Source organism: Heterocephalus glaber, unplaced genomic scaffold, assembly GCF_053883595.1.
Source record: "Heterocephalus glaber isolate CG9 unplaced genomic scaffold, H.glaber_assembly_v1.0 deba00001504, whole genome shotgun sequence".
Taxonomy (NCBI): domain Eukaryota; kingdom Metazoa; phylum Chordata; class Mammalia; order Rodentia; family Bathyergidae; genus Heterocephalus; species Heterocephalus glaber.
This window is the reverse complement of record NW_028258324.1, coordinates 9,895,039-9,920,113: the sequence shown is the minus strand read 5'-3', so window position 1 is coordinate 9,920,113 and position 25,075 is coordinate 9,895,039. Positions and strand designations below refer to the sequence as shown.

General features: G+C 43.7%; 1 protein-coding gene across 2 annotated transcripts in view; it reads right to left on the bottom strand.

The window, feature by feature from the left end:
• LOC101718231 (inhibitor of carbonic anhydrase-like) overlaps window positions 1-25,075 on the bottom strand; it is a 47,270-nt gene that overhangs the window by 4,976 nt on the left and 17,219 nt on the right. For both annotated transcript variants that reach the window (XM_004834251.4, XM_004834252.4), the window contains 8 exons: window positions 24,444-24,499; window positions 21,437-21,615; window positions 19,534-19,705; window positions 18,402-18,544; window positions 10,039-10,129; window positions 9,345-9,401; window positions 5,100-5,255; window positions 2,256-2,397 (listed from right to left, as the gene is read on the bottom strand). In XM_004834251.4, coding sequence (XP_004834308.1) covers window positions 2,256-2,397; window positions 5,100-5,255; window positions 9,345-9,401; window positions 10,039-10,129; window positions 18,402-18,544; window positions 19,534-19,705; window positions 21,437-21,615; window positions 24,444-24,499 — 996 coding nt within the window. The remainder of the gene's footprint in view (window positions 1-2,255; window positions 2,398-5,099; window positions 5,256-9,344; window positions 9,402-10,038; window positions 10,130-18,401; window positions 18,545-19,533; window positions 19,706-21,436; window positions 21,616-24,443; window positions 24,500-25,075) is intronic.

Sequence of the window (25,075 nt, the reverse complement as noted above, 5' to 3'; positions counted from 1 at the left end):
CCCTCTTTCCTGCTCATACAAATGCTGAAAAAAAAGGAATCAACCTTCCTTACCACAAGTGCATATTTACACAATCCTCCCGACCCTCACCAATCAAGCTTCCAGGACCAGTTTACTCAGTGTGGTGCTTCCAGGGTCACCAGATCCAGGGCTAGTTCTCACCACGATTCTATGTTATCTCTCAAATTCATCCTTTCCCCAGAGATTTGCAGTCATCCTCATAATAGACCAAATTGCATTATGTCTCTGACTCCGTGGGAACTCTATTCTCTTCTACTTACGTATTTTTTTCATTTTTGTGCTTCACCCACCCTATATGATTGTAATGTTATTTTTTAATCTACAGCACACAAAAATTGATGTAATTTTACTTTCAAAATTGTGGCTCTCAGCTGCTCCCTCAAGCACTGTTACTTTTTTTTTTTTTTTTTGGTACCAGGGATCGAACTCGGGTCCTTGCGCTTGTGCGCATTGTTACTTTTTTGAGAAGTGACTCCCTGTGCCTCAGCCCACCTCAATCCACCTGGTCATAGTGGAGGCAGCTGTGACTTTAAATGCCACTGCACTGCATGGGCTGTATGGGCAAGAAGCTTTCATCCAGAAAGGGGCTGACAACCCCCTTTCCCTGGAATTGGGACTAACTTGTTACGGTCTATGTTTGCTCCTTTACAATTGAGGTACTATAACAAACTGGGACTGCTGGTCCATATGGATTGAGAAACAGAGAAAACCACCCTGCAAGAAGGATCAGATGAGGTAGAGGTACAGAAAGGGGGAGGGGTGCAGGTAGGAGAAGTAGAGCGTCCCCTTAAACTAAAAAAATCATCCATTGCTTATCTGGGGTGCACATCCTGAATATTATCTGGCAATGCTACTCTTCAAGCATCCTGGCTGCCTCTTGAGGCTCAGCCCTCAGCCTACATGGAGAGAGCCCCCAGAGCACCTATTAAAACTTCCCCTTGGCATGAGTTGATTCTCATGAGGTTTTCTCACACCAAAGAAGTTCTTATTCATTTTACTGGAGAAATGTAATACCAGATGAGTAAATATAATATGCCAAATGCTTCAGAATAAGTGCTGGGGAAAAAAAAGAAAGATAAAGCAGAAAAAGGGATGTGAAATTTTAAAGACGGTGGCCAGGAAAGATTTCCCTGAGAAGTCCAAGAGGAAATGAGTGAACTAGCTGTAATGAGGTGAAGAGGAAGAACATTCACTCCAGGTGAGAGTTAAGCAAGTCAAAGGTCCCTGGAAAGGGGTGTGCTGAGCTCCTAAAGGAACCAGATTGCCAAGATTATTGAGCCCACGAGTAAAAGGGGAAAGGAAGTAGGGATGAGGTCGGGAAGGGTCTTCACAAAGAAGATCACAAAGGGTCTTATAGAACAAAGAAGGACCTTGACTTTTACTCTGAGTGATATGAGAAGTCATCAAAGGGCTCTGAGCAGAGAAGTCTAGTGCTTTATGTTTGAACTCTAGGTGTTGTGCTGTGTGGAGGGAGAGGACAGGGAAAATGCATGGAGACCTGTTAGGTTATTATAAAAATCAAAGGTGAGATGGTGGTGTTTTGGGTCAGCATGGTATCAAGGGAGATGGATGGTAGCATCAATTCTGAGTACCTTTTGAAGGTAGAACTGACATGATTTGATAATAAACCACAAATACATGGAATGTGAGAGAATAGAGGAGACATAAATAGTGGCAAGGTTTTGACTCTTTTTTTCCGAAAGGGAAAATGGGGTTTCTTTTTACAGAAATGTGGAAAACTGCAGAAGGTACATTTGGGTGGCAGAGTGTAAAATTTCAAGAGCTCAGTTTTGTATGTTTAAATTTGAGATAGTGGTTAAATAATCAAGGGAGATAACCAGTAGGCAGTATCTCTTGGATGAGCGGAGGAGCCTAGGAGTGTCTATTTTTAAAAGATATCCATCAACCAGGAATAAGAAGCAAAATGTCTGGTGTCTCTCTTGTGATGTTAAACCGAGGCTCTAACAGATTCCATGACTTGACTAGGATCACACAGAAGAAAGGAGCAAAAGTAGCAGGAGGGTGGTGGCTTTGCAACCACCAATCACTCTTGATCCTCTCCAGAACTGTGCTAGACTTCGGTTGTTGGGGCTGCTCAGAATTTCAGTAGCTCTGCTCTCTAATTCTGGCTCCTTCTAAACCAACACCAAGATGCTGGGCTAATGAAAAGGGTGAGACGATGAGGGCTCACTGAAGTGGTATAGACAAAAAGGGAGTGGACAGACACTACTCACCTGAGAGCCCCACTGGAGCCGTAGTAGCGCTCATGACTGTTGGGAGCACACATGTGGCTTGGGTTGCTGCTGCCACCACACAAAGCACAGAGTTGAGAATCTGGATTAGCCCCAGGAGCACAGCTGTGACTGAAGAACTCATCTATAGGAAAAGGGAACCAGAATCAGCTCTTCCTATGACAGTAGCAAAGCCTCAGGGTCATTCCTAAAACTGCCTGAATAATGCAAAGACAGACACAGTTATCTAGCAACATATCACTAAGAACAAGTACCTATTAAATTTAAAAACTATTTCAGCTGGAGCAAAGTAAAGGGGAACTGATTTAAGATAGATTAGGGTCTGTGAGCTCACAGAAGTCCACCTTGTCCTGGCAAAGGGCAGTAGTATCGAGGGGTGGGACAGAGATTTTAGCCCCATGAGAGTAGATAAAGTGGAAGTTGTGGCTGGTTTAACCTAACCTCATGTTTTCTGACCTTTCTGACCTCTGTGGTGCCCTTTCTCCTCTCTACAAGGTTTGCCATTATGACTTCAAGTCATGAAGAGTCTAGAAAGACACAGCCACCAAGCCTAGTGCTGGGCTCCCAGGTAGCACAATAAGGAAATCAGGCACAGGCCCTGCCCTCTTGGAACCTGCAGCTTATGGGGTAACAGTCAGAACTCGATTAACCACACCAGTGAATTCATGTCCCTCCACTCTGTGAAGAAATAATATGATTCCAGGAGACTAAAGGTAGAGGAACCCTCTGGGGTTCGACCTGGGGTTCAGGGAGAAGCCTCAAGATGAAAGATGAAGAGTAGGTGTCCCCAAGTGAAGGGCAGAAGACAGAGCTTCTAGAGGGGCAGCACCTGCAAAGGCCTGTGTTGGGGTGGGTAAGGGGACATGGCACAGAGAACTTAATGGAGGCAATTGGGGCTGGGCCACCAAGAGAAGCATCGAGTGAGGCTAGGGGCAGGGTCCAGACCACATAGGATCTTTCACATCACTGCAGCTATTGTTCTTTATCCCTAGAGAAATGAAGGGTTCTAGACAATGCTGAGCCAGGGATAGTGTGCAGTATACAGTCAGATATGCACCTTGCAAACATGAGCCTGGTAGAGGGGCAGATGGGCTCAGGGGTGGCTGGCTATTGCAGTGGCCCAGGGACAGACTACAATAGAATGAGGGGTGGGAGATGGGTGGAAGGGGGAGAAATTAGTATTGCTGATGATGGACAGGTAGGTGGAAGGTGATGTGCTAGATTTACAGCTGGGCCAAATGGATGAACCGTGGGGTCCTCCACAACCCTAGGTAGTTCTGGAACAAACCAACTTTGGCAAGGAGGATCCATTTAATTTTAGACAGAATAAACTTAGTGTGCTTTTGAGATATCCAACTAGATAAATCAAATAGTTCAATATACACATATCTGGCATCAATAAGAAACCTTTGCTAGAAATAAGAACTTGGGTGGTTATCAATATTCAGATATACTATTAGTAATAACAATAGCAGTGAATATTTGCCTAACACTTACTAAGTGCCCAGCTTTTTATATGTAGCACTCCTGAGGGAACCAGAGGCTGCACATGTGGATGTGACTCCCTAACGATTAGGTTTAGATTTGGGAATAGAGTTGCTTTATGCAACTGAAATATATCTTAACTGAGTTAGTAAAAGGGGATCTTGTAGGATAGGAGAAAAACCAAGCCAGTGTGTTTTCAGTGTTTCAAGATTCCATGACTTGACTATAATTTGAGGAAATGGTGCTGAGAGGTCAGGAGGAAAGAGCTGGACCACATCATTCCAGGGAATTAAGGAATGAGTGGAAGGTGAGTGGTTCAGACAATGCTTTTATGACATCTGGCGGTAAAGGGGAGGAGAAAGACTGCAGGAGCCGGAAGAGCTGTTGGAAAGGGGGTGTTTAAAGATAGAAGACACTAAAAGAAATTCTTGGATCTACCAGAGAAAGAAGTATTAACTGAAGACCTGAAACTCTGTGAAGGGAAGTGACCCACACTCAGATGCAGGTAGAGGGGTGGGCTGGGTAGGAAGGATGCTGGGGAGAGTCAGTTGTCTGGAGGCCTGCAGCCTCATCTGTCTCCTGCAGGTGCAGGGTGGATAATCTGCTGAGAAAGGCTGGCAGATGGATATACTCTGAAGTTCATGGACAATGAAGACATTAGGGTAATTATGGAATATATAGAGTGGGGAAAAGAGGAATAATGGGGCACTCATGAAGGTTGGGGGCCCATAAAGGTGAGTAGTTAAAGCATTTCCACTGAGACAACTGCTCTCCTGACTTGTGATGTTCCCCAGCTGTATTCAGCTGCTCAGCTGCAGAGAGAGAAGGTAATTGGGTTCGTGCAGGGCTGGGATTTATCATATGGGTGGAGAAAGAGAAAAAAACCTTTTCAGTACTGACAAGAGTGTTCTGAAATGACTAACACGGGAATCCAAGAGACAGGATGAACATGAAAGACATGGACTTGAAGGACAAGCATTCAAGGTAGATTTTCAATTAAGAAAGTGGGCAATTTGGTTTATATGTGAAAAATCACACACACACTCTCACACATACATACACAAAACCTCATCTGTGTTTTGTTTGTTCCCCAAGCCATTTGTGAGATATAACAATAAATAGGGTTATTTCCCTAAAGCCTGCCCTTACAACCAAGGCACTCTCCTAAGAAACAAGCAGATGAAGAGAAAGGAGAGGACCTGCTGAGCCCTCACTGTCTGTCAAGCCCTTGACTCCACTTGACTTAGAACATACTTTGCCCTTCATCAGAGCTGCATTTCTGCCCTACCCAGGCTCAGGCCCAAGGAAGAGACTACCACAACTCCTCCAGAGCACACTCACCAAATTTACAGGACCTGGTTTTGTTGTATATTAAGCCCATAGGGATGTTCCAGCCTGCAGAAGTGCCAACTGCAGTGTGGCAGGACTTCTTGCCTTGCAGAGAGTTCCAGGTGATATCAGCATCTGATTTCTTAACCACAGCCACAACAGAATAACCTTGCAGAGGAGACATTGAGATGCAATTTCTGCTCTTTTTTAGGGAGAATAAAAGAGAGATCTGACCAGCCTTTCTTCAACTAGGCCATTTAATGACATCTGAATGTGGTGGATGATAACTGGGTATTCTCCATTTCCATTTCACTTCTGTTGCCTGGGGCTGTGGAAACTACACTTTTAGTATTTTCTTGCAGCTATATTATTAGTGCAAATCAGGATTGTAAGAGAGGTAAGATGGAAATGATGCAGAGATCCCCTGCCTTCTCCTTTAGCTCTTTCTGCTAGGAAATGAAGTCTGGAAGTGTGAGGTTTTTCTATCCAGCTTTCTAGCATCCCTTCTCCACCCTAGCAGATTAGAAGCTATTGCAGGAGCTGCAGCAGCAACAACAATATTGGCTCTGGTTTCCTATTCCTGGATCACAGATGTAGGCATGTCTTGAATTCACAGTACTGGGGGAAGCCTCAGAAGAGGCAGCTCTCCTAGGGATTCAGTTCCATTACACTCTGGTGGGAGTTGTTCCAGGAACCTAGCATCTACTTCTGCTAACATTTAATTCCCCATCTTAAATTCCCTCCTGCTTAAAGGAGTGCTTCAGTTTTTTGGTAAAACTATTCAAGTTCCTTTAAAAAATATTTTTATTGGTACATGTTTTAGTACATAATGATTACTTTTATCATGGAGAGTTGGTACATGTACATGACATTTCTTAATTCTTTTTTTTAACTCCTTCTCCTCCTCCCCCTCCCTGCATCTCTTGGACCCTTTCTCTCATATATATATATATTTTTATTTTATATATATATATATATATATTATACATGTTTATAGTACAGAATGACAGGATAATCACATTCCTCAGAGAAAAGAATGGTTGTTCTTTTTTTTTTTTTGGTACCGGGGATAGAACTCAGGACCTTCCGCTTGCGAGGCAGGTGCCAGAACCACTGAGCTAAATCCCAGGCCAAGAGTGTTTCATTTTTAAAATACTTCTTTACTTATTCCTCACTGATGCACTTGTCTATCTATTCAAGCAGAAATCAAGGCTATCTCAGAAAAGACTCAAGTCTTCCGAGCAAGTTTGCTCTTTTAGGTAAAAAAAAACCAACCATATATTTTTATCATATATAAATACATAATATATAATCTGTATATATAAATATACATATTTAGAAATTGATTACAGTATATTCATTAAAAAGTTGTGTGTGTGTGTCTATGTGTGTGCATAGAGTGCCAAGATCCAACTTCAGTACCTCCAGGGGCCTCTGCAAATGTATTCAAGGGCTGCTGCTGCTACTGGCACCTGACTATCATTCTCTGGAGAATGGAAATATCCTGCACTTTTCTTCTTACTCTAGCAAGACCCTCTCCCCAGTAGCTATCACTACTAGGTCCTGGGCCTAACAAACATACACTACTGTTCCCTAGTCATGTCTACATACATATACCCACACATATTTACATATATATCCTGCTATTTTAATGAAATACTGCCATGCATTCTCTTCAGCAAGTTGCTTTATTCCTCAATAATATGTTGTGGACATCTCTTAAATTCAGTAGAAATAGACACAGATATCTCATTCTGTTACTGGTTAAATCTAAGTTATGTCCTACTGGAGGCATGTATCATACATTGTATTTACATCATAACCCATTTTTCCTATCACAAACCACTTATTTATACAACTCTTTGTACATATAAGAGTGCACTTAAGTATTTCTGTTGAATTGAAATTCAAGAGTTGTAATAACTTTTTAATATTAAGTCTGATTTTGTAGGGTTACAAAAAATCATTTTCTATTGGTAACAATTTAATCTCTTCCTTCCCCAATATTAAAAAAAATTTTATCTTAATGCATTAATGTTGAAAATAATGTGAATTATCTTTGTTGAAAGAGGGCATTCTTGCTTTGTTCTTGATTCTAATGAGAATATGATTACTATTTCAGGTATTCCTATCCAAATATATAACTGAAAGGTGCTTGCTGAGTAAGGCCTGAAGTTCAGGACGGAATTGGTAAGATTAGATTCCTAAATCTTTAGAAATAGAGAATCATGTGGCTCACACCACCACACATGCACACATTGCCTTTCCCAATGTTATCAATCCAATCTCTACATATTCAAGCATGGAAAAGTCAGGAGACCACATGGCAGGTTGGGAATCAACTCAGTGGCCAAGATCTGCCTTGCTAAGTTCTTCCTAATAACCTCAGCCACCTACCACCTAGGAGCCTAAATATCTCCTTGGTAGAATACTGATGCTAAAACCTATCCCAGAGGGTCACTGAGGGGGATCCAATGTGCTAACCTGAGCACTCTATTAGGTATGGGAAGGGCAGGTTGCACTGACAGGTCTCTAGCAGTGCTGCTAATGGCAGAGACTGTACCAGAGCAGATCCCCCTGAGGCCATTGTCAGCCCTTGCGTGCCTGACTGGGCTCTATTATACCAGTCAGGAGCCAAATAATGTAGCAGGGCCTCTCTTCAGCTGTCCCTCTGGCACTGTTTTTTTTTCAGTACTGGGGACTGAACGTACGGTCTTTATACGGAGCTATATCCCCAACCCTTTTTATTTTTTAATTTTGAGACAGTCTCACTAAGTCATTAATTTTCCCATGCTGGGCTTGAACTTGCAATCCTCCTGCCTCAGTCTCCCAGAGTTCTGGCATTTCAGGCCTTTGCCACCAGAGCTGGCTTGGCATTGATGACCGTCATCCATATATGTATGCATGGTATGTGTGCATGAGAGAGAAACTTAGTGATTATACACAAAGTCCCCCTCTCTCTCTACTCAGATGGAAACTTCTCCATCACAGTAAGCCATCTTGTCAGTGACTAAACTCTCTTCAAAGCATCCTTGTTGATCTGCATTTTCATATCACTGCAGTTTCTGAAAATTCCAATTCCTCTTGAAGCAAATAGGTTGTTTCTGACTATAAATCATTAGACTAGTACATGATTGATGGAAAGTCACTCTTAGGATTGGGGAGGAAGAAACAATTCAGAGATGTCTCAGCCATGAAACTGGAGAGGGAGAGTGACAGGGTCCTGTCTGCAGCTGCTGCTGGTAATGAAGGGAATGACACCTTAGCAGCACATCAGAACCTCTGTGGAACATGGATGATGTAGGGCCTCTGTAACCTGGTGATTAGCAGGGCACAGAGTCCACATGATGCTGCCTGTGCTGTGGGCTCCAAACCTCGTCAGCTCCCCAGATCTCCTGTCTCATAAGAAACACTAAACTCAAGTGAGCCCCTGGTTTTCACCTCAGGATCTTCTATCATAGTGGCTTTTCAAATTCTTAAAGCCTAGATTGCTAGCACCATCCATAGAGTTTCTGGCTTAGCAGGTCTAAGGTCAGGCCCAAGAATTTTCTTTTCCGATAGATCCCCAGGTGATGGTGATGCTGCTGGCCCAGAGACCACTGCTCTATCTGTTTTCCAGGATTAGGTACTTGAAGAGGGGTACAGACCCTCTGTGCCTATCTGCACGAGCAAGATGGGAGAATCTGTCCCTGGAAGAGGCCTCCTCTGCTAAAGACCAGGGTGACTCCCAGTTTCAGCCTGGTATGAGCCAAAAGGTTGGTTTCATTTGCCTCCTCCTCCCCTCTCCAGTCATTTACTCACCCCCAGAAGTGCCAGGCATGGCTCCTGCCCAGTGCTGACCTTCATGCAGAGATAGGCAGCCTGCGTGTGCAGGAGCAGTGGGTGGTGTCAGGAGGGCTCAGGGTTTCCAGTCCTTCCACCTCCTTTCAAACCCAGATGCAGCCACCTCTAGGGCTGTGTGGCTGTGTGTAAGCCACACAGTCCCTGCACCTCACTCTCCTCATCTATGTGACATGGGACAATAGCACCTACACTGCAGGGCTGCTGAGGAGAGTAAATGGGTGTAGTGCAAACCGGAGTCTTGTGAAGTATACAGTACCCTACAGATACAGGTAGTGTAGCTTTAGGACAGATTTGCATATTAACAATGAACTATGACTTCTTTCCCCATTGCAACTCATAATTTTTGCTTGTTTTTAAGGCTTTCTTCAGCGGCTCCCCAAGAAGGGAGCCCCAGTGTAACTGATTCTTACTCACCTTCCAAGGCTGAATTCACACATTTAGACGCAAGCCGCTCATTGCTACCTTTAGCCCCTAAAAAAGAAAGATATAAGGTTCATAGCATTAAACTGTTATATTACTCCATCCAGAGTCATGAGCTACTCAGTGTCAAGTTTCAAGAACAAAATGAGAAGCACCAACTAAGCAATCTCATTGGTTGTCAACTAGCCAATGTTCTATAGGCCCATGTAACCTCCTCTCCACCTTCCCTTTGCCATTTGAATGTTAGGTTTTGCTCCAGGATCTCCTCAATACTCAGGCAGATGCAAAAGAAAGAAAATAAGATGCCTACTGAAGGGAAGGAAAGGCAGAGACCACCACGCATTTTGGCAAAGATTCCTTTGCATTACCTGTGTAAGTCCTCCTAGAATCTGCTCCTGAGTTAGTGGGCAACTCTAACACAAGCTATTTGGCAAGTCTTGTGCGGGCTCTGCACCACGCCCTCCAATATCACTCTCTCAGTATTATTTTCACCTCCTTCTGCCTAACTCTTGCATCTGTGTCTTAACTGGTTCTGACTGGGAAGAGGGATTTTTACCTACTAACTCCCTATACTACAATAATAGTTATTATTATCCTATTACAGAATTATATTATTTCCTTATTTCTATCCCATCTTGTCCATGGTGCAAGGAGACGAAAACACAGAGAGATGTTCCCCTCTGCTTACCATAGTTCTCTCCCAGGACAGGCACCAGGCCACACTGGCCAGCTGTATAGACAAATCCTCCATCCAAGCTCATGGCATCCGCTTCTCCTTTCTGAAGCAAAAAAAAAAAAACACCCCACAAATTCAAGCTGTCTCTCTGTTCTTTCTCTCCTGTTTTCCTAGAAGCTCCACCCATTCCACTATGAGCAACTCCAGTTTGGCCCTCTTACTGTCTCTTTAAAAACCTAAAAACCCTCTATCCAGGAGCGGGAGACATCAAGCAAAAAAAACACTATTTTCTCCTCTAACACTATTAATAGATAGTAATCAATAACCTAAACACAGGACCTTCAACTTTCAAATACTTGGAGACAAACAGATTTATCCAGTGCAATGGCAAGTGGTCCAAAGTTCCTTGCATGTAGGCTTTCTTTTACCTTCTCAGTCAACTCTCTCTCAATCCTGTACTACTTTCCAAATTCTCCTTCTTCACCATCAACCTACACCTGACACTAATTCTGTCCCTAACCCTGAATTCTATCCTGTGGACCATGCCCTCCTCCACCATTTGCCCCTCAACCCTAGGCCCCTTCTTCACCTCCATCAACAGAGGCCTCCTCCCGGCCCCCTCCCCTCCCTCTTCATCCTCCTTTTCTCTGCCTGCTACACACTCTCATGACCATCAACTCCCACCTAAACCAGAACTTCAGTGGGTCTCTGTCTTCATCCTCCAGCAGGTGGCAGGGGCGGAGGACATTATCCACATACATGTTCCCTTATCCTTTTTTGACTTTTCCCAAATTAAAAATGACTGGGTTTCAGGCACCCTCAGGCCCTAGTTCAGCATCTAATCTCTGTCCTTTTCAGTTTCTGTCCCCCTCCATACTCTGATGCCCTCTCTGCCTTCTAACTCTTATTAGTGTAGCTGTATGCTGTTAAAATAACAGAAATAATATAAGAGATCTCTATAGTGATTCACCTAAAATGTACTTTGGTATCCCCTAGGGAAAGAATTGTCTTACATGTCTCATCTGTTTGTCTGCCTGTTAATCTATGTTCATAATCAACTTTTGATGTGCCAGACAAGACTCCTACTGTGGTTGTAAAAGCAGCTGCTGGGACCAATTTATTTCAGTTTTCTCTATGATGGGTGACTTCTCCAGGTTTTCCCTGGGTTCCCAACCCCCGAGATTAGAGAAAATACTATTGTTGGTTAGTAAACAGCACAATATTTTTAAAAAATCTGTGCAAGATCACATTGGCCATGGTGTGCCTCCTCCACTCATGGCAACAACAAAGACGAAACTGCAAACTCCAAGCCCATACCAAGTAAATACAGGAAAAACCTGAAATAAAACAAAATATTAATGTCAAGGGAAAACATGCCAAAAAGGTAAAGATTTTAAGAAAGGGTTTAAACCACTAGGCTGACTTCAGTCTGGAATCTAAACTTAGGTTGGTATTGTGAATAAGTCAAGCTACAAGGCCAAATGTAGGGTAAAAAGTGGCTCTGGGGTTACACACAGCCTACACTGGGTCCTGACAAGTAACAACCTGAGATTGTCTCAGGACTCCAAAAGACAAAACAGCCTTCCTGACCACCCATTAAAAGGAAATGAGGGGCCATTAAAAAATTTTAACCAATTGGTAAATTTACTTTAAATTCTGTGGTTTTAATTAGTATTTTTGTTTGATGGACTTGCCTAAAATAATTCTTATAAACAGCTTTGGGATGGTTCCTGAACTACAATTGACTTGCTTTTCTGTTGGTTTCTGTGTGTACTAAGATAATTTGTCATTAAAGGTCATATAAAGTCTTAAACAGTTATCAGCCCTAGGTAAAAGTTAACATCTTTGTTTTTCATTCTATTTTCTGCTGGTACTAAGATAATTTACTGTTCAAGGTTACATACAAGTCTATTTTTCAGCCAGTCCTAATGAAAATGTAACACCTGTGAATTAACTCTAAGATTAAAAATATACCAGGAAAATTTTCAGATCCAATCAGCTATTAGGTTTGTCATAAAAAACAACCGGAACAGCATTCTGGCAATGAGGGATAATAGTAAATGGTAATTAATCAACAATGCCTTCAGGACAAGAGGGGATATTTTTAAAAACTTAAAGCTGTCAAAATCAAAATGGAGTCACTATGTCAACTCCATCAAAGATAAACAGAGCCAAGAAGTTATAAGGAAGGGTTCTTATGCTTAAGTGCCTGATTATAGCTATCACAAAAGATATTTGGGTCTGGCTTTTAAACTCTTCTCCTTAAAAATGGCTAATAATAATTATTCTTAAATAATTATCTTTGGTTCATGTTTGTACAACTGTCATCTCCAGTTTATTTTTCTCAGGGTTCCACAGTTCCCAATAATAAGCTTTACACCAATGCCTAAACCTACTGCAAAAACTTATTTGGAATAGGAAGAAAAGGGGCCAAGGGGAAGGGGAAGTGGGAGGGGTAAGGGAATGGAATTAATATAAGAAAATGAAAAAATGGAAACAAAGTCTTTGTAAATAGGGAGGGATGGAGGGGTTGAAGGGAGGGCAGGGGAATGGGGAAAAAATAAGAACCAGGAGAGATTATGTAAAGGTGCAAATTTCCCATGATGAATGTCATTATATTGTATACCTAAAAATGTACCAATAAAATTAATTTTAAAAAACTTATTTGGATCTCATCACACAGTTTAGATCTCAATGTCACCCTACCTCTGATAATTATCAAACTCAAAAAAGAGACATCCCTGCTCAGCTTGTTGGAGTTACAGATGTGACCACTTTGTCCCTTATCAATAATTTGACTTTGCTGATTCATCAGGAAAAACATGGTGACAAAAGAGTTAAAATTCTCAGCACCCAATTTTCTTTGGTAATATATTTCTGCCCAGCACCTATTAGACAGTCATAGAACATTACACTAATGAGGACTAAAAACAACACAAAATAAAAGTAGATACAAAAAACCATCATTTCCTGAGCTGGGTATGGTTGTGCATTTTGTAATCCTAGCCCTAGGGAGGCTGAAACAGGAGGATCACCGTAAGTGGGAGGCCAGCTTGGGCTACGTAATGAGTTCAAGACCAGTCTGAATTGCAGACCCTGTCTCAAACAAACAAATAAACAAACAAACAAACCCATCCTTTCCTGAGAGGGATGAGGGAGCACATGCCTGTAATCCTAGCAGTCAGGAGCCTGAGGCAGGAGGATTAGTATGAGGGCAAAACCAGCCTGGGCTGTAGTGAATTTAAGGCCAGCCTGAACTTCATAGTGAGACCTTATCTCAAACAAACAAATAAACAAACAAGCAAAACCATCCTTTCCTCCCCAGGGCTAAGGGGACAAACAGATTGTCGCCAGTGGGAAGTGGCGGGGGGGGGGGGGGGGGGGGGCTGGGGGCACACCATTCCAAATCCAAGGCCAACTCCAACGTGTCCTTTCCCAGTCTGCCCGGTCTTGCTGTGGACAACTAACGAGGCCCCAGGTCTAAAGCTCCTGCGACCTCTGTCACCAAGACAGAAAACAGGGTTTGTCTGAAAGTAGCAGCTAAGACTATCTCTCTTCTTTTGTATACAGGAACAACATATATGGTTTTACAGAACTATGTGGGACTTCTAGTTCCCACCTCTGTCTCTATTGTGGGGGTTGATGGCCTCATCTCCAAACCACTCTCTACCAACTCTCTGCCTTGTACCTCAAAAACAATTTTCACACATTCCTTTCTAGCACTCCCAACCTGTCCCACCCCGTTAATGGAGCAGATATACTTTCAAAATTACATTCTACCATTACCATCCAGAGCTCCCCAGTCTTCTCCTTAGCTTACCCCCTCCTCAACCCAGATTCCACAAACCTTACCTCACATTCTACTCCCACAAGTCAACCCCATCATGTGGGCTGCTAAACACTCCTCAGTTGCTTCTCATCACACTCTTATCAAGGTTACCCTCAAAGACCCACCTCCTTCCCCAACAAGACAGAATATCCCCTTCACCCACAGGCCATACAGGACTCCAGCTCTTAAACCCACCAGTTCCTTACATTGCTCCTATCCTATTGGAACCTATTGTCTACCCCAGGACCTGTACATTATCAATAAAGCCTGCCTATCTATCATCCCCCTGGTACCTAATCCATAAACACTCTTTCCTCAATACTGCCTCTCATTTTACAGTTCTCATCGGGAGCAATGCTACATAATTTTAGGGGAAAAATCCTAGTTCTCCTGCCTACAGGCCAGCTATGGCATTTCGAGACATAATTCCATTTTGGCCCCCAGTCACAACGGAGACCTCGTGATGCCGTGATGCTCAGGACAAGATTATACCAGCTGAAGACATCCTGGGAGAAACAAAATCTTCATCTACTCAGTTCCTCACTGTTCTTGGATTTCCACTGCCCCCCCCCGCCCCCGTCATTTGTTACATCATTTGTCACACTTTATTTATCCGGATATACTGAACTCTCTGCAAGTCATTTGTTACGTTTGTTTCTCCCCATGTACTGAATAAAAGGTGCGGCAAGCTCCTGGTTTTCGTCTTTGCTGCCCAGAGCAGCACCCATCAGGCCCAAAGCTCAGCTTCTTCTCCAAGTCTCAGTTTTTCTACCTTTCCTGTATATAAGTTAATTGGTCTTGTGCTGCCATGGCTCACAGGAGACAGACTTACTGCAGAGGTTCTAGCAACGTCCCCTTTCCCCATTCCCTACAAGTTCTGACCTCAAAAATATTTTTACTATCCCTCTTGACCCCAGTCTCCAAAGTCCTTTTACCTTTACCTGGAAGGATTCCCAACACCAAAAACTCTCAACAACTCACTTAAACTGTCCTTCCTCAAGAATTCTGCAACAGCCCACACCTTTTTAGACAAACACTAGCCAAAGACCTCTTATCTCTCCCCCTAGCTGCCTTATCCAATATGTTGATAACCTATTATGTACAGCCCTTCTCTGACTCTATGCATAACAGACACTGTTCAGTTACTTAACTTCCTAACAACAAAGAGATACTGGGTATCTCCAGACAGGGCCCAGCTCTTTAAGACTGAGGTCAGCTACCTTGGACTTCATATCACCTGTACTCATAAGGGAATCATACAAGGCCACAGAACTCTCATCTCTTAGATCCCCTTATCCCAATCAAAATCTGATCACCTTTCCTTTTGGGGGCTCACTGATTACTTTTGATCCTAAACTTTGGTCTTATAGCTGAACCCCTATATGAGGCTGCCTGGAGAAACCCCAGCCACTCCTTTTTCTTTCCCTCTTCTGTCTTCTGCTTTCAGCCAACTCAAATTGTTCCTCACTTGCATGCCAACACTCAATCTCCCTAGCCCCCATAAACCTTTCCACCTATATATAAATGCTAAAAAAGGCTTTGTTTTTGGGCTCCTAGCTCAATTTCTTGGCACAAAAAATACAACCAACCTACAGCCTACTTTTCAAACAGTTAAACAAGATGGTCCTAGGTGGCCAAGCTGTCTGCATATGTTAGTGGCAACCGCTGTCCTAATTAGAAAAAGCCCAGGCTTGTTCTAGTCCAAAATCTTATAGTCTATACCTCTCATTCCTTACATCCTACACTAACTCATTGCACTCATGCTACAAACCCAAAAAACGTGGGTAGATCTCCTACCCATTGTCTTCCTACACATCCAGGCTATTCCCTGCTCACTCCATCTCCTCAGCTCATTCAAACTGATTTATGGGCATCCCTTTGTTCTTGGCAACACTCCCCCAATATATCCTCTTTCAGAAACTACCTACCACTGCTCTTCCTAATCAGCGAACTTCTACAAAACTTTCCTAAAACTTTACTCCTCAAACCTGACTATGATCCCCACTCCCTTACCAATCCTACCAGGAGATAGTGTCTACCTCCAAATTCCTCAAAGCCAAACCCTGAAAACCAAAGTAACAAGGACCCCGTATAGTTATCCTTACCATACCAACAGCCACAAAACTTTCAGGTCTTCCATCTTAAATTAGTTTCTCCAGACTAAAACTTATCTCTAAGAAAAAGAAAATCCAAACTCCACACATTTCCCACAGTGGAAATCCTAACTCCTGACTCCTACATCTCTCTAGCTCATGGCCATCTCAAAAGAAACCAATCAACATGAGGCAAACGTGAGGCAGCCCATGATCTAGTTCCTATTCTTCTCTGATCTTATTCTTCTACTCCTGGAAGACTCCCAACTAGAGATTTCATAGAGTTTTCTCCTGATAACCTCTCAGCCTGATGAGAGGCCCCTCTATACCACTGGATCTCAATTCATCCACCCCCAAACTCAACATGATCTACCCAATCTCATACTCTCTGTTACAGTTTGTATTAGGTGTACCCCCAAAGCCTCATGTGCTCATAGGTGAGGCTTAGGGGGGTGGCTGGATCATGGAAGTGAGATACTCATCAGTGGATTAGTCCACTGGTGGGTTTATGGCTATATGTGCTAGCAGGAGGTAAAACCTGGTCAGAGGAGATGGGTTACTGGGTATGTATCCTGGAAGAGTCTATTTCCCTCACTCCTCCCTTGATTGTTCTGCTTCCTGCCTGCCATGCCATGAGCAACTCTGCCCTGCCATGCCCCTCTGCCATGGCACCCTGCCTTGGAGCCAGCTGATTATGGACTGAAACCTCTATAAACTGTGAGCCAAAATAAGCTTTTCCCCTTTTAAGTTGTGGGTGCCAGGTATTGTATCTCAGGAGATAAGAAAGTAATGACATCCCTTTCTCTTGTTTGATAATGGCAGCCCCTATAAAAGGTTTACTTCTAGCGTGAACACTTCCTCAATCTCAACTTCAGTCTTTTATTTTATTTTATTTTATTTTGGTACTGGGGATCGAACTCAGGTCCTTGCACTTGTGCAGCAGGCAGGCGAAACCACTGAGCTAAATCCCGGGCCCCACCTTCAGTCTTTTAAACAGGATAAATCCCTCTTTGGCCCAAGATTTCTCTTGTTCTCATCTCTATCATCTTCAGCTTATATCCAATCCCCACCCCCAAATCAACCTGGATAAACACTCAGACACAACTTACTATACAAAAATATTTAAACCCAACCTTTAAAGATTTGGCCAACACCCTCTTTTTTTTTTTTTTTTTTTTGGTACCAGGGATCGAACTCAGGTCCTTGCACTTGTGTAGCAGGCAGTGAAACCACTGAGCTAAATCCCTGGCCCAAACACCCTCTTAAATCATACCCAACAGCCCTGGCAGACAGGACTCTCTTTCAGGCATATTTCACAAACTTATCTAAATTCCCTAAAACTTCCCACCCAATTATTGGTCCCATAACTCTTGATACTTCCTTATTTCAAGCTCCCCTTTACATTAACCATGAGCCAACACTTAACAAACCCTTCAGGGAAAACACTTCTCAATGAAACCAAGCCATCACTATATCAAGAGCCCCAAGACTATCATTTTCATCAGATCAATGATAGCATCTCACCTGAGACAAATGAAAAGTCCACTCAACCCCTCCTTTCCTCTGGACCACCAACAATCTAAAGTTCTTCCCCAGTCCTAATTACTCATAAACCCTCCAAGCTCTTCCCATGGGATCTCATCAACATCTTGCCTCCAATAACTGTATCAGTTCAATGTATAGCAGGGGCCTCCTTGACTGGTTCCATCTTGATCTGGAAAAATGAGCCAAGTCCTCTTAATTCCAGGAAACTATCTTGAATGTTCCATCTGTAAGCCCTACAACTGAACATTTTAGGAGACTGTAACTAGCCAGGTCTTAATCTTAAAAGTTGCTGATAGGAGGTTTACCAAAATAAGAATCTTATCAAGTTAAAAAGATTGTTGTACAGTCTCCTAAGTGTATCAGTTTTTCAGTCTTTCCTTTATGAATTTATCTTTCCTAGTTACAAAAATATCAATTTCTCAGAGAGAAATGGAAAGTTGATAACATCACAACTTCACTCAGAAATTATGTAATGATCTCTGAATGATGAATGTATGAGCTATTTTACTTATTTTTCATTTATCATCATGTAATTTTTATGGATCAGAATAAAATTAAGGAATAAAAATGTTGCTCTATATTCCCAGCCCACAGTGGTTCAGATCACACCCTGAATGTACCCCCACTTCCCAAGGCTCTTGGAAAAAACATAACCCAAGCTCCCTGGACTCCCAAGCTGAGCCCCAAGGAGTCCAGGTCATGGGCTGGCTCTGAATTTCTGCTGTCTCTGAGCTGAAGGAGTGCAAGGGGTGGGAGGGTGGGGGTTTGGAGAATGAGAGTCAACACACAACAAGTACTAGTATGGAGGCTGAGGAGGAGGCACTTGAGGAAGGCCCCTCTCATGCCACACTGGATAGTCACTGAGTGTCTGAGGGCCCGAACTCAGCTATGGAAATGGGGCCTCCTACCATGATGGCAGCAATGCAGTCTTCAGGGATCTCCTCTGTGGTACACACCAAGGCACCACCACTCAGCGCACTCCACTCATCACACTTGGCCCTTTCGTGGTGGCCCACTGCACACCACTGCACCCTCCGGGAGTCTTCCACACCTGGAATGGAGTAAAGTAGGGATTCAAGGGAAGCCCAAATGGCTGCAGTGCTTCCCAACTGGGCTCTCACTGATAGTAGCAGAGCTGCCTGTCTCATTCCTGCTTCCCTGCGTTCCCAATGTTTAATTTTCAGGGAGAGCAGTGAAGGCAGAGCTCCTTGCTCCTGCAGACCTCACCCCAGGCATCACCTTCCATGGAGGCCTCTCAGAGCTCCAGCCCAAACCAGGTCCTGTTGGGGTTTCCCTCACTGGCCTGGACTCCCCAGGCAGGGAGCAGGTCCCAGTGGGGAGTCATGCTCCTTTTGGGGTGCTGCTTGTTCCCCTCACCTAGTGGCTTTACTCACCACATCTAACACTTGGGCTGTCCTTTTACAGTTGCTCAATAACTACAGATTAACTATATGGAGGGAAAAAATAAGAAGGAAAGAAATGAACTGTGGGGATCCAGTAAAAGGAAGGAGCCAGGCTAAAAACCTCAGGAATTCCATTCTAGTGCTCCATCTGAAGGTGGAAGTGGCTGTGGTCCCACTTCAGTTTAGGATAGACTATTTTCCCTGTCAAATTGAACTGTACCTGAGCAAGATGGCCTGGTTAATGAAAAGGAGCCAGTATCATCACTAGTTCAAGTTGTCTACAATATGAAGGTCTCCAATGCCTTTTTGTAGGGGCTGGATAGCCCAGCAATAGAGTGATTGTCTAGCATGTGTAAGGCCAAGGAAGGAAGAGGAAGGGAAAATAGAAGGGGAAGGGGAAGGAGAAGAAGAATGGAAGGAGGTAGGGAGGGTTGGGAAGAAAAAACACATTTTGTTATCAAATAACTTAGGCTCAGTAGAAGGTTTCCTCATAACCTAGTTCACTTGGTAGCTCCTGTGGACTCTGAGGGTCAGTAAAGCTGGGTGAGGTTCACAGGCACTAGGAGAGCCTCAGTCAATGTCTCCTGCCCTGTCACGCTGCCCAGGCTGGCCAGATCCCTCTCAGGACCATGCATACCTCTCTCCACATGCTGAATGGCAGAAAAATACTCATATCCAAGGTATAGCTTGGCATCCATCTTGGGGGGGACCCTTAAAAATCCATGGGCAGCATTAGTAAACAGCAGGTCTTTCCCATGAGGGGAGCTGAAAAGCTGAAATTCTGATGACTTGTCTTTTCCAAAGTATTTCTGTTCAAATGATAAAAGAAAGAGTGAGGGAGGGAGGCAGACATCAAGGTAAAAATAAAACAAACTTGAAACCAGGTAAAGGAACAGAAAGAGAGAGACACCTAGTCACCCCTCTTATCTACAGTCACACTTTCCATGGCTTCAGTTACCTGCAGTTAACCACACTCCAAATATATCAAAGGGAAAATTCCAGAAATAAGCAGTGAGTCTTACATAACTTTTATTACAGCATATTGTTATATATTGTTGTTAATCTCTTACTCTGCCTCACTTATACATTAAATTTCATCATGGGTTGAATATGTAGGAAAAACAATACAGACGATCCCCAACTTTGATAGTTTGACTTATTATTTTTTGACGTTATACTGGGTTTATGGGGACATAACCCGTCACAGGTTGGGGTGCATCTGTGTAGGGTTTGGTGCTGTTCACAGTTCCAGACATCCATGGGGTCTTAGAGGATCTCCCCACAGACAAAGAGAGTTGACAATAAAGGCCTGAGAATGAAGATAGGGCCACAGAGTCCATTATCCTTGCTGCTCATGGCATCATCATGTCTCCAGGGAACATTTCACTCATCCTAACTGTCTACCTTGTGGGTCAAGGGAAACTGCCAGTGGCTGTCCCCTAGATCTGATGAAGGGGTGGGGTGGCTGAGAGTCAGGCAGCCATTCCTCTCCAATGTGGGCGACTGCTCTGTGTACCTGTGGGGCAGCAGTGAAGGCTGATTGCCCCAGTGCCTGGGGTAGTCTTCATCTTGAAGTGGCTGGTGATCTAGTACCATGTCATCATGGCTAGAGGGCAGGCATCCTGGGCTTGTCCCCTCACCCCAGGCCTGCCACTGAATGAGGACTTGTGAGGCATCAAATGGTTCCTTCCCCTTTCTGGCCTAAAAAAGCAAAAGGCCCTTTGATTATGATGCCAGCTGCCTGGTCCAAAGCCATTCCTGACTGTTCCTGATGGTAGCACCTACCTATATGTTTTTTCATGTGACTGATTTTTGCTCTTGCAGAAGAGGCTCTGTGTGAAATATCACCTGCTGTCTACCCAGGTAACTGGCCCCTCAACATATACTTCCTTTGGGTGCACACAGCTTTCTCCCCAGGGCTCAGGAATCTTCCCAGACACATCTTTCAAATCAGTTTCTCTATGTTCTATGAAGTTCTCACTCTGTCCTAGATGAACCCAGATTGTGTGGTTCCATCTGCTGACAATCCATTCCTGTACTCTTTGTATCTCCCACGCTCATCTTGGGTGATTCAAGGGCAAGTCTTTGGTTCATTTCTGAAACCCCAACACTGAACAGAGTGTTGACAGAGATGGGACAGGGTGGTGTAACTGCCACTAGTGAGGACAGACCTGCATGCCCTGTGACCTATGAGAAGGAAGTCAGGAAGGAGGTATCACAGGCCAGTAATGTAATGAGGACCACTTCATGAAGGAGGAGGGTACATCTGTGTTGTATTCTAGGGACCTGTTTAGAACTGAAAATAATAAAATGAGGCAAGAAGAGCTTCTGCAGAGAGTCTTTAGCCTCTGGGTTAGTGATGCCAGTCGAAGGCTTTATGTGATCTGCAGTAAATACAGACTGAATGCCTTGTCGGGGAAATGGGTCATGAATTGCAAGACTCTCACCTGTCCTAGATGAACAAGGACTTCTTCAAGGCAAGAAAGCAAGGAGGAAAACCTAAAATCCAAGCAGGAGAGGAGAACAGCAGGTGGGGATACCTGGGCCTGGCTGAGGAGCTTCCAGATCAAGTCCTCCTTGCCATCCACACTCCGAGCTACGACAGCATGAGAAGGGACTTTGGCCAGATAGCACTGCGCATACTCATCCACTGGCCTCCGGGTGTTGTCCGGGCAGAGCAGCTCATACTGGTCCCTGTCAGCCTTCTGAGGCAGGACCTCTGGGGAGGGAAAGTCCAGATGAGCAGACTACACACAAAGCCATGAGCTGTGGTGCCCCTTCCCCAGTGAACCACAAAATGTATAACCTGAAGGTGACTGAGACAGAATCTATTCCAAACACATTTTATACAGATGAGGAACTGGCAGTCTTGGCAGTGGAATGATAGGTTCACAATCTTACTGGAGGAAGGCACAGGGCTGGGAGTCACGACTGCCCCTGCACTCCATTGCCCTACTTCTCTGTATCTGCCAATAGAAACAGTGACAACAAATGTGTACTGAGCACTCACAGCCCACCAAAGACTGTGCTCAAGGTATTGGTGCTTGACTTCATTTAATCTTCACAACAACTGGCAGAGGCCAATAATATAATTAAGCCCATTCTTGAGATGAGGAACCAGAGTCAGAGAGCTGAGGTAACTTGTCAAAGTTTCAGTGAGTCTGGGGCTGACACCCTGCCATGCTAAGACAATCCAGGTCAGCCACTGAAGCAGCAGCATTCTCCTGGAGGCAGGACCTGCTGGGGGAAGGCTGTGAGAAGGCTGACGAAAGAAAGCCTAAAAGCCAGAGCACTCTAGAGGTATAAAGAAAGAGGTCTCTTTATTCCCACTGCAAAGGATTAGAAGGAATTGTGGGTTCAACACATTTATAGGTTGAAGTCCTAATCCTCAGCACCCCAGAATGGGACATTATTTGGAAATAGACTCCTGGCAGGTGCAATTAGTTAAATGAAGTCATAGTGGAATAGAGTGGGCCCTTAATCAAATATGACTGATGTCTTTATAAAAAGGGAAATGTGGACAGAGACATGCATGCAGGGTGCACGAAGGCAGAGAACAGAGTGATGTGTCTACAAGCCAAGAAACACCAAAGATACACAGCCAGCTAGGAGAGAGGCATGGGACAGAGTTTCCCTCACAGCCCTCATGAGAAACGAGCCCTGCCAACAACTTGACCTTGAAAGTCCAGCCTCCAGAACTATGAGATGATGAATTTCTGTTGCTTAAACAACCCAGTTTGTGTAGTACTTTGTTCTGATGGTCCTGGCAAACTGAGACAGAACGTCAACAGGGTTGATAAAATCTCATATTGAAAAACAACTAGTTCAACCAGATCCTGGGATAACACAGCATGTTACAAAAAATAATTTAAATTTTTATATTAAAAGAAAAACTTTAAATGATTTAGTAACATTAAAATTAAATATAAAAAACTGATATGATCTAATGAAATAGAAATAACTTTTCAACATTGGTCACTTGAGGGCCCGGTGGTGACAGCAGCAGACCGTGGCTCACTACTAACATTCACTGGCACCCTAAGGCCCAGCATGTAGTCTCTGGCAACATTCTCCTTAAAAGGCAAGCAGGGATCTTACAGAAGAGCAGACAAATGATTTTTGGCAAAGGTTAAATCAGGATGGCCTGGGACAACCTGATATTGCAACAAAGTGAGGACATTTTTAAATTCTTCAGGGTGAGTGCTAAAAGATGCTGCCCACTGGCATAACTGCAGCAACTAGAGCATCTAAAGGACATAATGATTACTTGGAACAACTTGATTCTGGGAGATGAGACCCAGAAGTGACCCCACTAATTAAAATTGTTAATAATAAGACATGCACCAATTACCAAACTGTGAACAAACCAGGTCAATGTGTGATAATGAGGAGACAATGAACTGTGAATGGCTGAAAAGAGAAAAAGGGCACTGAAATTAGCATGTTAGGGAAAGACACTTAGGTGGTAAGGAACTAAGGGCAACATAACTTGTGAGGCCTACAAATCTTCCTTGATGCAGCAGACATTTGTTATAAGAATGAGCTTCGCACAATGAATATACATTTGACTTTTAAATAGTTAAAATATTTTGAGTGGTATAGATAGATATTTAATATAAACTCTAGATGTAAAACCTAGAACCTGCAAACTCAACTTATCTAAAATGCTGTTTTGTTTGTTTCTGGCAAATTGTCTAAGATTCTGAAAAGGCTTTTTTTTTCAAATATAAAAATAAAGTTGGGAGTGTAGCTCAGTAGTACAGTACTTACTTACCTAGCATGCACAAGGCCCTGGTTAATCATGAGTACACACACACACACACACACACACACACACACACACACACTCTCTCTCTCTCTCTCTCTCTCTCTCTCTCTGTCTCTGTCTCTCTCACATAAAAGTGAAAATACAAAGATAAGGAAGTTATATATTTTTGTCTGTGGTAATAATGTCTTGCACAGGTTTAACCAAATGTGCTAACAAGCTATTAACTATTTATGTATTTCTTAAGATGTATTTGCTTAAGGTATTTGAATCACTTAAGAGACATTTACAATGAAATGTAAATTTGAATGTGATTAACTTTGAAACTGACATTTTAATGACTAAGAGAATTGATTATTAAAACTTGCTTTTAGGGCTGGATTATAGCTCAGTGGTACTGCACTTGCCTAGCATGTGTGAGGTCCTGGGTTTCATTCCTAGCATCTCAAAACACAACACAAAATAAATGTTAGTAGTTTAAAGGTTCTAGAAAGCTTGTTCACTGGGTTCATGGAAAAGTCTCTGCAGGGGGCTGAGCAGACAGTGGAGAGAGGTAGGCACAGGTCCCTGATGCAGGAAGATGTTCGACAGGAAGATTTGAGCTGAAATGAACAAACTGGGCACTAAATAAAGTACAAACAACAGAAACACACAACCTCTCTCCTGTGGCATTAAACCTCTCACCGTCACTGTCACTCATCTCTAGACATAAGGAAACCTTGGGGCAAGAGCCAGTCCCTCTGGCTAGATGGGGCCCACATGCTTCTTCAACCAGCACTTACCAAACACCGTCAAGTGCCGCACAAAGCTCACGTCCCCCACGCTGTCCTCCAGGCACCTGAGGAACAGGATGGTATGGTCAGGCCCTCACCGTGGGCATAGGTCTCACCTGTCTCTCCTGCAGACTGCTGAGGGTCTGCCTGACCACTGGCTCATGGGGCTTTGCCCAGTTTCCTGGGCATCGGTCTCCCTCACAGAGGCTAGACTTCTCTGAGGGGTCTCTGAGCCCCACATCCAGTGCCAGATCTGAAGCCAGCAGGAGCCCTAGAGAATGACATCCTAGGCACCCCTGTGAGTGATGGTGGGAAAAGATCCTTACCTTCCTCTTAGAAAGCAGTCAAAGAAATAATGGTTTTTGTTTGCATTTTACTAAAGGCTTAAGGTCAGTTACTTGGAGGATAAGGGTATTGGTTGGTCTTGGGTTCCAGTCAGTTCTCTCTAGTTTTGAGCAGTAGCCATTTCTCTCACAGAGCACAGAGTATGGAGAGGCACCTGCAGGGACTGAGGCAGCCACAGGTCCCCAATACAGGGGATGCTCAGCAGGATGTGCACGGGGAAGCCCTGACCTTTGGCTCTGCCAGAAGCCCAGAAGTGTGTCTGCAGGTCCCATCATCCTCAGACACCAGTCTGTCCC